This window comes from Danio rerio, chromosome 17 (genome assembly GCF_052040795.2).
Source record: "Danio rerio strain M-AB ecotype USA chromosome 17, GRCz13ab, whole genome shotgun sequence".
Classification (NCBI taxonomy): Eukaryota; Metazoa; Chordata; class Actinopteri; order Cypriniformes; family Danionidae; genus Danio; species Danio rerio.
In genome coordinates, this window is record NC_141037.1 from 25,170,725 (window position 1) to 25,188,337 (window position 17,613).

At 35.3% G+C, this 17,613-nt stretch overlaps 1 protein-coding gene across 1 annotated transcript in view; it reads right to left on the bottom strand.

Annotated features, from left to right (window-relative positions):
- pdzd8 (PDZ domain containing 8) overlaps nt 1–15,594 on the bottom strand; it is a 69,687-nt gene extending 54,093 nt beyond the window's left edge. Inside the window, exon 1 of the mRNA XM_087290479.1 lies at nt 14,564–15,594. Coding sequence (XP_087146605.1) covers nt 14,564–15,453 — 890 coding nt within the window. The 5' untranslated portion in view covers nt 15,454–15,594. The remainder of the gene's footprint in view (nt 1–14,563) is intronic.
- Nucleotides 15,595–17,613: the final 2,019 nt, after the last annotated feature.

The window sequence follows — 17,613 nt, forward strand, 5'->3', positions numbered from 1 at the left end:
CTCTACCCTCTATAATGTTGAATATAATGCAAGAGGGAATCTGATAATGACAAATGCCTCATTTTACCAGTGAAAACATGTTCTAATAATGTCGTCAATGACAAAATAACAAGATCTCAAACAGAATAAGTTAAGAATTTGAATTATGAATGGCTGTATTCTGATGTTATCACTTTACTGTGCATTAACAACCAGGACACATTTAAAGTCTAGTCAAGTCCATTTTTCAAAGTCTATACAAAATTTAGCATTTTATCCAACAGTAGAGCCACACATAGTCTTAATATTATTCTTGTTGTTTTACCATACGTTCAAGAATTAACAATAATATTTTTTTTTTAATTTTACAGCAAAAAACGACAGCTATGTGGTTGCCAGTATTTCACCATTAAAAATACAGCACAAGCCATAAATGTAATTTATTAATTTTACAGTAAACTACCACATTTCATTAATTTATAGAGGTAATATGTCTGTATGTTGAATTACTAACATCTACACATCTTTTGTTACACAGATGGACACATTAACACAGCCATATGCAGGTGGTGACGAGAAAGTTACATAATGAACCAATGCTCATCCCAAACAACTTTTCCCACTAGCTGTAAAGTGTGCTCAGTGTCATTCACACAGCTACTAAGCAGCAGTGTGGTAACACGCATAAAATTAAAGTCATGAAATAAACTGTGTTTATCAACATTAGATGTAACACAACTAAACAACTAAAAAGAAATATTATGAAAAAAGTGATGTGCAATGCAGTGAATTCTGGGAAAGTCAACTTATGGTTATTATATACCAGGTTACGTATTTTTACAGTTTTTTACAGTTGAAATGACCGCCATGTTTTATGTACTTATATTAACCTTTATTTTACATCTACAGAATCATGAGAAAATCGTGATCTTGATTTTGAGCAAAAAATTTGTGATTCGCATCTCAGCCAGAATAGTGCAGCCCTACTGGAAACTAAGCTCACGAATGTTTATTTTTCTCCCAAGAGATTCTGTGACTTAATGAACTAAAAAGCGATTAAAACATGATCATTGACTGTAGCATTTAATGGTTATAAAGAGATCACAAAAGAGAAGAATATCAAGGCGTTTCATCCTCTCTGAACTTTGGCCTGCGTGTATTTGCCAGAGTACACTGAAGTTCTTTGCCTGCAAGTTTACATTTTGACATATGGGTTTAATCACTGATGAAACATTGATGAAATGATCAAATGTCATGATGCCATATGGCTTTGGAAAGGTTAAACACTTTTTATAAGTATAGACAGAGAGCAAGTTGGGGTGTAAAATAGCATGTGCAAGAGTGTGCAAACAGAAGCATAACAGATGTTTTCCGACACGGACTTACATAAGTGGACTCCGGAGACGTGAACAGAGCGAAAGCAGAGAGAATGAGATGTATGTTTCTATCATGGTCAAGTCAATCACTGCTGATGATCTGAGATCACAGATGATGAGCGTAGAGTCATGGACAGATCGTTACTTAAGGATGTCCTTTACAATGTGACGGCAAGACAGAATTAACTGAGCAAAAGCTACTTGTATATACATGTTTAGAGACATATATAAAACATTTTCTATTTTAAAGCTTAGAAAAAAATAGCAGAACATATAGCTTTTCTTAAGTATTTATAAAATTTTCATTTATAAAATTTTCACGCACATCTTGTTAGGTAAGCATGGCACTGTGATCACTAGTAAATCTCTTTCTAAGGCCAAAGGGCCATCCCGTGCAGAAACTTCAAATGTACCTTAAAGAATTAACATGAGAAATCAAACAGACCAGAAGATTTAACAGCGTGTATAAATCCAACATAACTAAAAACTACAAAATCACCTAACAGAATTATTTATTTCAAACACTCGATTGAAGTTATTCAAGTTTACTTGTACAGCATTTATCTAAACAATTATTTCACAATTACGTGAAACATTAGTTATGAGTAGGGCCATAAAAATCTGCTGACATTTCTGCGCAGAATTTTTTTTTTTAAATCAGCGGATTTGTGCAGAATTATTTTGGAAGCATCAGAACTAAAACTTAATATTTGAAATTAAAAAAATAATACCTTTTTAACTTTTAATTAATGTTTACAATGCAAATCCAATTAGAAGCAAATCTCTTGTACAATATACCTACTAAAAGACAGAAATTATTACTTTGCAAACTGTATTGTAAATAAATTATATGAAAATTTTCATATTAGTTAATATTATTACTGTAATTAATAAAAAAAACTGAATAAATATAAATTTACACACATTTACACAAGTAAATAAATAGACTTAATGATGTGCTAAAAATCTGCGGAAATCTGCGCGTGCAGAATGTACGCACAGATTTCGTATGGGCCTAGTTATGAGGTGAGTTTGAAGCAAAAATGTTAATAAATGTGGTATTTTCACGTGCTTTCAGATGTAGCAGCAACACAGAAGCACAGTTCATTGCAGTTCTGCAATGTAAATAGATGTAAAAAAAAATCCGCAAAGTAAGCAATGTTAACAGAATGCAATTTAAACAAATGTAAAAAAATTATTACTGCAATTTTTGAGTAGCTTGTCAATGAACTATGACTCTGTGTAGTAAATGCTGCTTCATGTGAAAGCACAAGCAACATCATCAGGTTTGACTGCAATAAAAATGCTCAAATTTAACAGAGTGTTTTTTATTTTGTTAAAATACTGCTTTTTTATGTCTGAAGTATAAATCCAAGTGAAAAACTAACGTAGAGTTACTTCTATATCATGAATTAGGGCTGCACAATATATTGTTTCATTATTGATATCACAATGTGCAAATCTACAATAGTAGATTTCTGTCCAATCAAATTGCACATAGAAAGTAAATTGCATCATATCTCATGACATTGGCAATTTATAATTGCAGCAAAATGTTTGGTAGTATGACATCTATCAGACGTTGGATTTTAGTTGCCATATCTGACGAACAAATGTCAGTTTTTGACTTCAACATGGTTTAAGATGTTGGCTCGATGTTGGATTTTGGTCACTTTCTAACACAACCTGAAAATCAACCAAACATCAACGTCATTTGACGTTATTATTGGTGATCACAATAACATTGTCCTTAGACACTGGCTAGACATTGAATTTTGGTCACCTGGAATTACCACCTAAATCTAACCTAATATTAACATCGGGAAACAGACTACAGAATGTTACGTTTACACACATCCACAAATTACATGTAAATGCATCAGCTTTTTTATAGTGTAATACTCACTACTCACTACTTGAGTACTTTTAAAAGGTCTACATTTTACTCATACTTTGAGTAATATTTACAACATATACTTTTACTCGCACTACATTTTTATGCAAGTAATGATACTTTTACTTATGATTTTTCTGTACTCTTTCCAATACTGGCAACATCGCAGAAAAGCAAATGAACTCACCGTCATTATTTTAAAATATTGTACAACCCGATGCTGAATAAATAACCGGAATGTATATTGCAGACCATTCTTAGAGCTCTGTTGGAAATTTTAAAAAACAATCCAGAAATGATTTATAAATTATTCATACTGTGCACAAGCTGCAAGCAGAATATCAGAAGTGCTTTCTTTCCAAATCCAAAAGATAGCTGGAAAAGTTGCGCACATTATAGACGTCATTTGAAAAGAAAGCCCTTGCATCTGATGTTGTCGTTTCAGTCTCAATATTTACCATAAAACAGAAAATAAATTAGCATGATACGCTAATATAATAGCCTTTCTTTTCATATATTTGTAATGCATCAACGCAAAGTCATTCATATTTTACTGCAAAGCATTATAAAAGCGATTATATTCCACAACTCCACAAGAGAGTGCCACGGCATTAACATTTTGGTGCTTCTCTGCCCTTCATTAAATACCCATGAGTCACAAAAACTGTAATCCTGGAAGTAAAGCCTTCCAATCTGGATCTAACTGGAACTGCAGCTTACATACATATACACAAAAACCTTGATCTAGGTTACTAGTTTACATTACACATAAATTCCTGTTTATACTAAATTCTCTCCATGTAAAGAAGCTGTAAGATCACAGATGACAGTTTTAAAGTGCAGCTGACAGTGAGTCTCTGTGGCACGGGGCATTTAAGAAGCCAAACGGCATCAGTGTCAGAAGGATGGATGGACTGAATGCAGTGTTTTTTTTCTACTGAGAATGTGTTTCTCTGATGCCTCTGAGGAACTGGACCATTAAATGTGCACAGTCAGGAAAATTTGTCCCGAGCCTCACTCAAGGGCACGCAGCTGATAGGGGTCTATCAGTGGCTATTTTGTGCAGATCATGCCGACTGGGACTTGACTGGCCCAAACATACCAAGATAGAGTCGCTTCATCTTTGAGAATGGAAGGTGTCATTAAACACCTATCAATATCAGCTGGCCACGCAATCACACCAGACATGACATCAACTAGAGGAAACCGGAGATCCAGTATAAGTCAATGCGGCTTAAAAATGGCAAAAAACACATTCTTACGCACACATCGTTCACCGTATATCATACATCTACAACATCATTCATTATTCATTTGGGATGCCGTAATTGATAATGATATAGAGCGATAAACCCTGACAAACTACATCTCTTATTACAGTAATCTGCAGCAGTATGCCCTGAAGAACAGGTAAACGTGCATAAATAACAAGAGTACACTTCTGACTCTCGGGTTTTGGCCATCTGTGACATGGAGCTCATCCAGGATGCACCAAAGATGATCTCATTTTGACCTGCGGTACTAAACGGTCTATATTAAAACTTTTCAGTTAGGTTGTACTTCAGATATTAGTCAGCATTTTTCAGTGAGTCATTTTGGGCTATTAAACACACTGTGTTTGACATATTGTCCAATATAAAGACCTTTTGAGGGCCTGCTACAGACTAACGATGGCAACTTATTTGACTATGAATATACTTTGGATCATCTTCACTTCAAGAACTGCTAAGATCTACATTAAGACAAATGATTGGGTTCAGTGTAACAGAACGTCCTCTATACAATAACAGAATGGGTTTGCTGAGAAAAGGAAAACAACCTTTATGTTAACATAATAATTTTAAACACAGCACTTCTGTAACAACGATGTCTACATGAACATGTAAAAGGTTAAATATTCACACAAAATATGTGTGCGGGATGAATCATCAGAAATTCTGCCCATTACCCCTAGTAAGAAAATACTTTTAAAAATCATTTATATGATATGATATATGATATGATAGGGCTGCACGATTCTGGCAAAAATGTGAATCACGATTTATTTTTGCTTAAAATCAAGATCACGATTTTCTCACAATTCTGTAAATATAAAAAAAGTTAATATGATTAGCCTATTATTATTGTTAATTCTCAAACATATGGTAAAACAAAACTAATAATATTAGGCCTACAGTATGTGTAGGTATACTGTTGCTTAAAATGCTAAATTTTGTATGATCATTATAGTGGACTTTTAATGGACAGACTTTCAATATGTCCTGTTTGTTAATTCCCAGTAAAATTATGACATCAGATTATAACTAGGGCTGTGCAATAATCGAAAATCCGATTTCGATTTTGGCTTCAAACGATTATGAAAAATCATTAATCAAGATAAACGATTATTGCATCATATACCGCCCCCTTTCCAGCTGTACACACTTGTTGCTATTAAAAGCGCGAAAGACTGAGTGCTTACGTGTGTGTGCGGCATGCGCACACATTCAGAAGCATGCGGCCGGTCAGCATTCGTTCTCATTCGCACACTGAGACGAGCAGAGGAGCGCAGACATCTAAAGTCATCTTAACGCGAACGCTTTAATGGTCAAATAGGTGTCAAAATGCGGTGTGATTATTCTTATTAACCCTCATTTGTGTAATAATCAAACGAGTTGAGAATCAAAAGAAACGTGAAAGAGAAACCCTTAAATTGACAGCGTGAAATATCCCTGCTGCCACCTGTTTTTATCATTATTCAAACAAAACGAGAAAATCCCTGACTGCTCTTGACTGAAGAATTTTTGTAGCTAAAGTGTTTTTATTAGGGGGAAGATGTTTAAAGCACAGTTTGTTTCATATTTTTATTCTATTGTATTTATTTCTCTTTCCTTTGCAGGGTGGAAATGACTGTATATTTGCAGTTGAAGTCAGAATTATTAGCTCTCCTGAATATAAGCAACCTTTTTCCTGCCCAATTTCTGTTTAATGGAAAGAAGTTTTTTTAAACTTATTTCTGAACATAACAGTTTTGAAATCTCATTTCTAATTACTGATTTCTTTTATCTTTGCTATGATGACAGCACATAATATTTTACTAGATATTTTTCAAAATACAAGCATTCAGATTAAAGTGCAGTTCAAAGGCTTAATTAGAGTAATTAGGCAAGTCATTGTTTAACAGTAGTTTCTTCAGCAGACAACCAAAAATATATTGCTTAAGGGGGCTAATAAAATTGACCTTAAAATAGGTTTCAAAATATTTAAACCTGCTTTTATTCTAGCTAAAATAAAACAAATAAACCTAGAACAAAAAATTATAGGAAATGCTGTTAAAATTCCTTGCTCTGCTAAACATCATTTGGGAAATTTTTATTTTTAAAAATTCTCAGGAGCGCTAATAATTTTGACTTCAATTAATAATTGTTTTGAATAATCGTGATTACAATTATGACCAAAATAATCGTAATAATGATTTTTCCCAAAAATGCAGCCCTAATTATAACTATTCATAATTATAAAATAGATTTATTATGTTTAAGACATGTGCTTTTCATTTATCATTAACAACATTATTAGACCACTTGTTTTCACTGGTAAAATTAGAATTTTGTTATTATCAGATTCCTTCTTAGATTATATTCAACATTATATATAGACTAGGGTTGTTATACTGACACAATAAACATTTATTTTCATGCACAACATTTTGTGTTCGCTGTGAAAAAAAAAAACATATCAGATGCTTGTCGTAATCATAACTGTAAAATGCGATATGGTCATTTAAACGATGTGCGCACAGGTTTCACTTCCAAGTGTGGCCCATGGCTGCTGTCACGGTGAGAAAAAAACACATACATCAAATCAAACCTCCCGCACAGCCCTCAAACGATCGCTCTGTGCAACAAACTGAACGTTAGTTATAATTTCATTACTTGTTATTCACAGCCTATGCAGGTTGTGTTCACTAAAGTATGCATCATGCGTGCACGCGCATGTTCTCTGAAGTAAACAAACACCTTGCGGTCTGCTCAAGTTTGATTTCACAGCCGCAAGAATACATCTTTACATGAAGACAAAAATGACATTTTTGGGTGAATTATACCTTATAAATACAGTATGTGACACTTTTAATGCCATTTGAAGGTGTCAATGTTGCTGTGAAGACTTGTGTGACTGCCTTGCTTCTCTCTTGACCTTGAAAATATAATTAGCAGAATCATAGAAAAGCTGAATTTAGATCATGTGTAAGGTCGAATCGAGATTGTGATCTTTTTTCGATTAATCGTGCTGCCCTATGATATGATATGAAATATGATTTACAACAGTTTTGTCTGGTTCTTGAATCTGATTGGGTGATAGCCGTGCACTATTCTGCAATATCAGCACTCGTACAGCCTCTTCACCCTGTACTTTTGAGGATTTTTTAAGGCAGAAATGTAGTAGATTGCAACTATGCAGTTTATTTATTAGGACAGTGCCTATTTTAAATATTTATAGATACAGCGCGTCGGCATCTATCAGCCTGTCATACTGAGCAAAGCAAAGACGGTTGACGTCTGCCACAAAATGTCATCAGTGACCGCATAATAATTAGAGAGAAAAAAAACTGCGTAATTTCAAACTACAGCTGATCAAATCATAAAACAGGTCGGTTATATATTATAGTGGTCTATTTATACCATAGTAATCTGCTAGTGTTAGCTTTGCTTTGGCTTTTTCTGTGTTAATTATTGTGATCTCCTGATTGCAACAGAGAAATACTGGGAAATCTCTGTAGACTGATGGCATGATGATGATATTCAACCTTATAATAATAAAAATGTCAGCAAAATCACCTGTTTTGTAATCACTTTAGATATTAGGCTAGAGAATCATTCAATCACCAGCTCTAAAGTGACATTTGTAAAGTAGCAACAGTTTCTCCTGTTCTGACGGTCAGTTGCAGATGTGAATGAATGGTGGAAAAAAGTAGTTCATCACACCAAAGGATTTTTAGACTCTGTGTTTGTTTTTTTATATACACAATTATGCCGTCAAACTGTTGTATAAATACCATATCGCTCGTAGCAGTTGCTGTATATAGTTATTGGTGGGATACTGAGGCACTCGGCCGCAACGCACGCCTCCCACCAGTGCCAATATACAGCCATATTGCACTGCTACTCGTGAGATATTATATTATATTATATTATATTATATTATATTATATTATATTATATTATATTATATTATATTATATTATATTATATTATATTATATTATATTATACATCAACCAAGTCTTTCTTTATCTTAGTAAGACCATATAGTTATCTAAAACACAGACAGATGAAATATTGATTCTCTACCCTTTACCTCTTACCACAGAATATTAAAAGCTTTTTAACCACAGTATGTACATCCAAGTCTCTGGCAGTTTTGTCCACATACACATACTCTTGTCCTGTTCTTGAACACCTCCTCCATCTGTGACACTTCCATCCCACACAGAGACGACAAATGAATTGTGTCCTGCCTGCTTGTTTTGTCCTCGGGCCATGTTGCGTGCTTTTTAAACAAAGTTCCCACTCACACACTTGTTTAAAAGAGAATATTGTCAGCATCTTAACGTCACCTCCCACGTGACAAATTAAACACTAAGTACTTTTCATCTCAGCCCTAAAGCAAACGCCATTAAACTCTGAGGCAGTAAAACATGACCAGTGCATGAATTCGACACTGTATCATCCACTTTTATCACACATAAAAGAAAACTATCTGCCATCTCAACCGCCAATGAAGTGATTCAGACTTTTGAGAAAATGTCAATACCGAGAAAATGAGCGTGTCATTTAATGTCTCACATCATTCAGAAGTTCATTCCCTGTGGGTAATGTAAAGCGCTTAGCTTCAGTAAGTTTGCTGCCGGCTGTGCTTGTGTGTTGTGATGACTAAAACTCTTTAGTTCTGCAGCACGCGTCCTTATGGAGTATAACAGAGGGCACAGAATCAATGCCAGCCTGCTCAATCCAAAGGAAAGTGCTACCACGCCTGCTCAATCCAAAGTGCACCCAGCTACCAGCCTGCTCAATCCAAGGGACAGCGCTACCAAGTTGACCAACCACAGAGCTTACGATATGCATTGTTGCGACGTGTTGTTACATTTTTCAAGAGGTGCATGTCAGCTTTGGCATCAGCCACGGCAAGGGCTATGTGACTGTGTGAAAGCTGCGCCGGACCACACAATTGCACGTGACGCAGAAGTATGAATCAGCCTTAAGGTTCGTGTTGCTACCCAAACAGCATTTTAACTTTGCCAGCTGTCATCATATATTAAAATTGAACAAGAAAAAAATGTTATTTAAAGGATGCACAGTTTATAGGCTACCAGACTAGTCTAAGCCAATAAATGGTTATTTTAAATGTTACATTTTCAGACTGAAAAGTTAACTATTGGCGCGCTTTATTAAACTTGAAAAATTCTGGATCATTTCCACCAGTTGATGTGTTAATCAAACATTGTGAAAAATAAGCTGTAGATATGAAAGTGAAGGAACACTTAAGAATACAATAGAATGAGCATCCAAATTATAAATTATTTGCACCATTTGATCCACTTCGAATGCGTTGCTAGCCTTCCAGCATACAGAACATTAGTGAACGTTTTTACTAGAGGAAAGGTTTGGGGGTTTTTGTACTGTGAAAAATTTGTTCGATAAGAATTTCTCGAATAATTTTGGAATAAGAAAGGTAAAGACTCTGCAATAAGGGATTTTAAAATAAAAACAGCTGTTTCTATCTGCCTTAGGGCTGCTGAGAGTCGAGGCTGATAATAAATCAACATTCATGTTTTTAATCCTATTTTGGATTATTCTACCTTTTAAATTAAATATTAATTCTCTGACTAAAATAAAAGCATGATGCATGAACACTTGAAGAGAAAAAATACTGTATGGGCTATTATTGATGATGAGCCACAAGACAAGGGAAAGCCACCTTATTTTTGTCTAGTAGGCTAAAGTAGTTCTGCTGTTGTAGGCAGAAATTTTCAAATCTGCTGTCATTTAAGTTTCTAAACACTGTAAGTAAAAGAGGTTCTTGGTGTTGTTTTTAAGTGTTTAAGAAAACACAGGCAAGTTTAGGCAATCCACCGCTTTGCACATTTTGTGTGCTTCTAATTCAACATCAATTGACCTACAAATTGGAAATGCGAGAGAGTGTATGTTCCAATACATTTGTGTCTACTATGTGACCCTATTAATCCATATATATTTATAGAGGTACATTATTTTACAGATTTATTGTGAGTTTTTACTGTGTGTAATGACGCTGCAATCTGTAATGCAGTGCAAATCCCTGAATAAATGTTCCAAGCTGAAGTAAAGATTTAATCTAAAGAACTGTTATCTATTTTGGGTATGTTAAATAAGAGAACTAGGCTATATATTTAAAGTGATAGGGTGCAAGGGTTACAAGAATACATATAATTGTTAGTAGCAGCCGTAGATTGCATTTTGTTTTTGTAATCAAGTTTAAAATATTAAAATCATATTAATATAAGATTTTGTATTGTATTTTGTCTATATATCAATTTGCAGCTTCCAAAAAATGAATGTATATATAGTTATTTAGTATCACCCACTACCCACAGTGCTTGGTCTAGCCAACTGTTCTCTGTGTTGTTTTTCATTGTCTCTTTTCTCTTACACAATTAAAGCAATTTTTTTACAATATTAAATTAAAAGATCAATACAGATCTTCCTCACAGAAATCAGGAAAGTGGTCCAAATTCGACAAACGAGATGCCCAGGTGTAATGAGGAATAAGTCTCCATCTACTTGTGCATGTTAATCGGCCTCTGATGTCTTAAGTTCACGTTTATCACATATCAAGCTCTTATATTAAGACTATAACTACTGACCACTACATAATCAATATTTAAGTGTGACGTTTAACAGAGAGTGCAGTGATTTAATTTACAAGCAAAAATCCTAGCTGTGTGGGGTCAAAGTTCAAACGCACCATTCAAATCGATAAAGATTACGACGCAATTCATCAATGCGTTTTTGTCTTCCCAGGACACTACAATTAACTAAATGGATAAAAATCAGTGTTGTGTTTGACTTTGTGATTTGCACATTATGTTCATATTGACTGACGCAGCGTATCAACAGAAAGACGAGCAAGTTGAATGATGAGCCAAAAACGACTGATCATCAGAGCATTTGTGCACACGCTGACTTACAAAGACAATGTTGAACCTAAAGAACCTACGACAGCTGAGAAATCCAATGAAACCGCACACACTTGCTGAGACATCTTAATGTTTATTGGCAACCGACTGTTTTAGGTGTGCCAAGTAATGCTGAGTAATAGAGAGCAGTGAGGTGTAGGTGGATGAATCCTGCAAGCAATCAATCCACAGCTTGGTTGAATGACTTAGTCACAGACTTTATATTTTTCGTAGCTAAAAACAGGAAGTAACACAAGCTACAAGAGTTGTTTTCACTTTTTAGGAGGTCAAGAATAAGAGCGCAGTAAAGTGACTCGTGAGCGAAGAGGGAAAGTGGCCTCCATTTCCAGTTTCACTCAGAGAAAATAAACAAAAATGAACATGTTCTTGTCACATGATCCAACAATCAAGTCAGAAATCTCTTACTGCCATGCTACGACACTTCAGTCTATTCGCTTTTCACAATCCCAGTCAGACACACACTACCAGTTTCACAACCTCTTAACATTCTTTCTGTGCAGTCCAAGCAAGTTTCACTTAATAGCTTAAAATGTATATTTTGCCGATAATTACACTCTCAACTTAATAGGGTCTTTAATGATAGGTCTACCAATTTGGGAAGGAACTAAAAAGACAGAATGCTGGTAACTTATTTAATGTGCTGTTTATATTGTTTTAAAATTGAAGAACTACTTTAACAGATAGTTAGAAAAAACAAAACAAAGGGAAATGTGTGGGATCAAGCAAAAGACAAACCAGCTGAAAGGATATTAATACATTTAATTTTAAATTGTAAAGAAATCAGTGTTTTTGAAACCAAAGAAGACAGCAGAAGTCAACGATTTGCTTTAATTGTTTAGTCTGACATGTTTACGGTTCCAAAATAGTTTAAGTGTTTCTGAAAACAATATATATTGGCTAAAATCGCCTACTACTCTGTAGGTACTAGACATGGGTTGATAACCGTTTTCAAGGTGTAGCGTGGTTTGGAAAAATCAAGGTTTTAAAACCTTCAAAATTTCTGCTATACCCTTCCTAAGGTAACTTATGATTTTTTTTAATTTACATTTATTTACAAATCTGTGTTTTTGAAACAAAAGATGATAGCAGAATGATTGATTCACTTAGATATTTAGATTTTTTAGCCTAACATCCCAGCAGGCACACAACATCATATGACGTTGATATTAGGTTAGATGTAGGTCGTAAAATCAGACGACTAAAATTCAATGTCTCGCCAGCATCTAAGGACAACATTAATTTGACATCCAATATAGAGGTTGATTTTATGTTGTGTTGGAAAGTGATCAAAATCCAACGTCGAGCCAACATCTTAAACCAACGTCATATTGACATCAAACACTGACGTTTATTCTTCAAGTATAGGAACCAAAACATACGTCTGATCGACATTAGGTTGGGTGTTGGGTTCTGATGTCAACCTGATTTTTAATTCCAAGCAAAATGCAACGTCCCCACAACATCAATCTGATGTCATGTTGACGTCCTGTGCCTGCTGGAATGTTTACGGTTCAAAAAAAGTATGTTCTATACAGTAGGAATGGGACTAGTATGAATGGAGCTAGGACGTAGTACAGAATCAGATGACATTTTGTTATTATCACATGACATACCCGCTTCACTCCAATTCATGAATTCTCTCATGGTGCATCATGGGAAAGCATAGCATCCATCGGATACACACTTTATAATCTCACCGGAAGTCATATGGGTACTTCTCATATACTGTTTTTGAATTCTGGGAATTCATACATACTACTCAGCTCGCATACTGTTTTTAGTGTACTATATGTGATTTTGTATGGAGCCATTGTATCTAAAGCAAAAAAGTTGTTGCTTTTTATTCAGATTTAAAAATAATATTTTTAGAGCAGTAATCACGATACCGTGAAACAGTGATATTTCTATCAAAGGTTATCATAACATTAGAATCTTTTACCGGCCCATGCCTAATATTAAGACAAATAAACAAATCACAAAACCATAATAAAAAATTGTTATTATTACGAATTATAATAACAGTGTTTTCTGCTATATATATATAATAATAATAACAGCTACTTTTAAATTGTTTCCACAGGTTATTTGTTTTACATTATGGCTTAAAGAAGTGATATTTTGCATTTTACTAAATGCAAAATTTACTAAATGACTTAAAATTGTTCCACATTATGAAGTTTGTGCAGAAGGGGAACCGCTTTTGAGCTTCATTATGAATTGATTTCAGTGATTTTAAATGTAAAACTGTGTGTAACAACAGAAACAATAAAAGTGCATCTATGTATGGGAATGAAAGTGAATATTTTGAGTTTTTCTAATAAATTCACAGGTGTCAAATCCAGTTCCTGAAGGGCCGCAACTCTGCACAGCTTAGTTTCAAGTTTCTGCTCCAGCACACTATAGGTTTCAAACATAACTGAAGGACTCAATTACTTTGATCAGGTGAGTTTAATTAGGATTGGAACTAATCTGTGCAGAGCTACAGCCCTCCAAGAACTGGATTTGACACCTTTGGTCTAGTTTTTGTATATGTGTGTCTGTACTGGAACCATAATACTACTAATGGTAAGATTACTGTTTTTATTGTGACTTTATAGTACTAAAGGTATCGTTCATTCTGCTTTCTAAAACATTTATTTACAGTATATTGCATTTTTCATGGATGCACCGATATGGAAAATCTGATTGAAGCTAACTACAACTACAATATTTCACATATTAAGTGGATCAAATCCATAATTTAATCCTTTTTCATGATCCAAAATAAAAAAAAATTAGTATTTATCAGCCAATGCTAATATGTGCATATCCCAAATCTTTTATCTAACTACTTGCCAAAAACAGGAAATAATATTTAGAAATTGGTTTGACATTTCAGTAATCACAAACCATTAAACATAATAACACTAGTCATCAAAAGCTGTCTCTCTTACACACACACCTCACAGCCACAAAATAAACCTTAATTCAGGAATGATTTTTAGGATCAAGTACAATGATTGACCCACAAGACCATATTCATTCCACGCCTGAGATCCCAGAAAAAAACTTAATAAAAAAATTCAGCGTTAAGCCAAAAGTTACTGAAGCAAGACATTACCTTATTTTGTAGTTTGGTAAGGTGTGCTTCCTCTTGATAACTCTCTTGAGCTGGTTGACTATGATGGAGGTGAGCTGAGGCAGAGGACGACCCTCAAACTGAGACTTCACCTCGAAGTCTATCAACGGGTCCTCCAGGAACGAGAAGGACCAGTGCGTGAAAGGCATGCGGGTGAACTGCAGCTTCAGGCGGCCTGCGACCCGGGTCATCTTGACGAACAGATAAGCCGATTTACCGAAAACCAGATCGACGTCGATGGCCAGATGAAAGCCGCCGTTATATTCCAAGTCAACCTCGAAATTCAGCTCCTCCGGCATGTTGTCTTCGTTGACAGCCACGGGTTTCATTAGTCTGGCTGTTTTGAAAACGGGCACCGAGTTGCCCAGGGAAACATCCCGCAGACTGAGCCCCTCCAGCAGGCGCCCGGCAGTCTTGGTCTGGAGGAGCTCCTCAAACTCTACCTTGATCTTTTTGGTGATCCAGTGCCGGACGACCGGCGTGTCTCGGAGCTCTCGGAATAAAAACAGAATGATGGCATTGAGGAAGTCGCATGTCTCGGCTTTGGAGCTGTGCTGAGGGTCGCTCAGGGAAGGCGGTGGCGGCGAGGATGGCTGCTGTTTGGGGCTGCTGCCGGGGACGGGGGTCTCTTGTTGCTTGGGAGAAGCGGCCTCCGGTTGTTTGGAGACTGGCGACGGGCTGTCCGGTTGTTGCGGCGCTGAATCGGCTTGCTGGCTGCTAAAATAATCCTTGAGCGCAGGATCAGGAACTACTTTGACATATTGCACTGTTCTGGCGACAGGCTCGGGGCTCCTCCGGTACAGCAGTAAGAGCTGCAGGAGGAGCGTGACGACGGCCCCGGAGAAGGCAGACAGTAATATCAGGTATATCATCTTCGGATCCCCCGCTGCGGCTTGCGGGTTAGAGTGTACTCATGTTCCGCTGTCAGCCCGATTAAACAAAAGCGAGTTCCACCTGGCCGCTCACAAAGCTGCCATATCATCTGCTCCTTTCCTGGGCTTCGGAAAACGGCCGCCGATTGGTGGAACGTAACGTCGCGTCATTGCGCTGAAAGCCCTGCGTCATGACGGCATCTGCCGGGCTGCGACCGAATGGCTTTGATCGCGACACATTTAATGCACATATTATTGACAAGAAACAAGTACTGTAAGGTTTTAAGCTGAATATGAACTGTTCTCGTGTTATCATGAAAAATAAATGTTATTACATTATCAATTTGTATTATTTTATATAAGTAGTTTTTATATAATACAAAATTGTCGAGTATTTTATATAATTTGTGTATTTTTTACTATAATACAATAGCCTAAATATAGAAAGAAATGCGAAAATACAATGACGATAACACAGGAATGTAGTAAGCATGTCTGTTAGAATTGCTGTTATTTATATTAATTAAATGGCCCATACTCAACCTATTTTTATTTCTAAATTAAAGCATATCTGTAGCTAATGTTTGTGCAAAAATTAAATGTCCTTATATTTCAATTTATACATTAATATGGCATACTTTTCATACAACAATATTGCGAAAAATACTAATTATATATAAAAGAATTATTGTTGAGTTTCGGCTAGAATGTTTATTATTATTTCTTACTTATAAAAGTATTTTCTAGCATATTGATGATTTTATCCACAAACAATTTTATTGTGTTAATAATTAAGGAATAAAAATAATTAAAATCTCGTTTGACATATCAGTATCAAAGTGTTTTGTTAGAGTTTAATTACTTCCATTAAGGACTTATGCTATATTTTATTATTATTATTATTATTATTATTACTACTACTACTACTACTACTATTATTTTTGTTATTATTGTTAATTTATTTATTCATTTTCCTTCAGCTTAGTCCCTTTATTCATCAGGGGTCACCACATCGGAATGAACCAACAACTTATCCAGCAAAGCGGATGCCCTTTCAGCTGCAACCTAGTAATGGAAAACACCCATACACACTCATACACTATGGCAAATTTAGTTTATTCAATTCACCAATAGTGCATGTCTTTGGAGTGTGGGGGAAACCAGGGCATCGGGAGGAAACACACGCCAACATAGGGAGAACATACAAACTCCACACAGAAATGCCAACAGACCCAGCCAGGACTTGAATCAGTGACCTTCTTGCTGTGAGGTAACAGTGCTAACCACTGAGCCACCGTGTCATCCCATTATGATGATGATGATTATTATTATTATTATTAGTAGTAGTAGTAGTAGTAGTAGTAGTAGTAGTAGTAGTAGTAGTAGTAGTAGTAGTAGTAGTAGTAGTACCCTATTAAAATTTTATTGGATATTATTTTGATTAATATTTAAGCATCATTACTGTAAATATTGTAATGAGGACACCCTTTTTATGTGAATATAGTGCAAAAACATTATTATTATGTTTACCTAACATTGTTTATGAAATAATAAATAGAATATGGAATAGAATAGAATGCCCTTTATTGTCACTGTACACATATACAATGTGCATTTTACACATGTGCGATGAGATTAAGTGCATCTCACTACTCAGTGCAAACATGTAAATATATCCTTACAATACAAATCACACTATACAACATGTTACAGTAGAAATTATATAGATGATAAACAGTAGAGCAAAATAGGGGATGAGAGGGGGTAGGGTGAGGTGAAGTAAACAGTTCTGTAAAAACCATGTCAGATTAAAAAAATCAGTTTACCAAAATCACATAATAGAGTTTGCAAGTAAAATAACTTGTAAGTGGTGGAAAGAGGCCCTTCATTTATTTATTTATTTATTTATTTATTTATTTATTTATTTATTTATTTGTTCTCTTGAAAGGCTACCAAGCCTAATGTGGTCAAAATGCATCGCTAATACTGAGCCAGGGACCTGTTTCTGAGGTCTGTGTTCAGTTCTCAGCCAATAGCATTGCATATGTTTAAACACTGGGTATGCAGCCATTACCTTGATTGAAACAATTAATCCCCACGTTGGCTGGCAGGAATGCCCTCTCACAAATCCTGTTTGATCTTTATCAACTCATGTTTCTC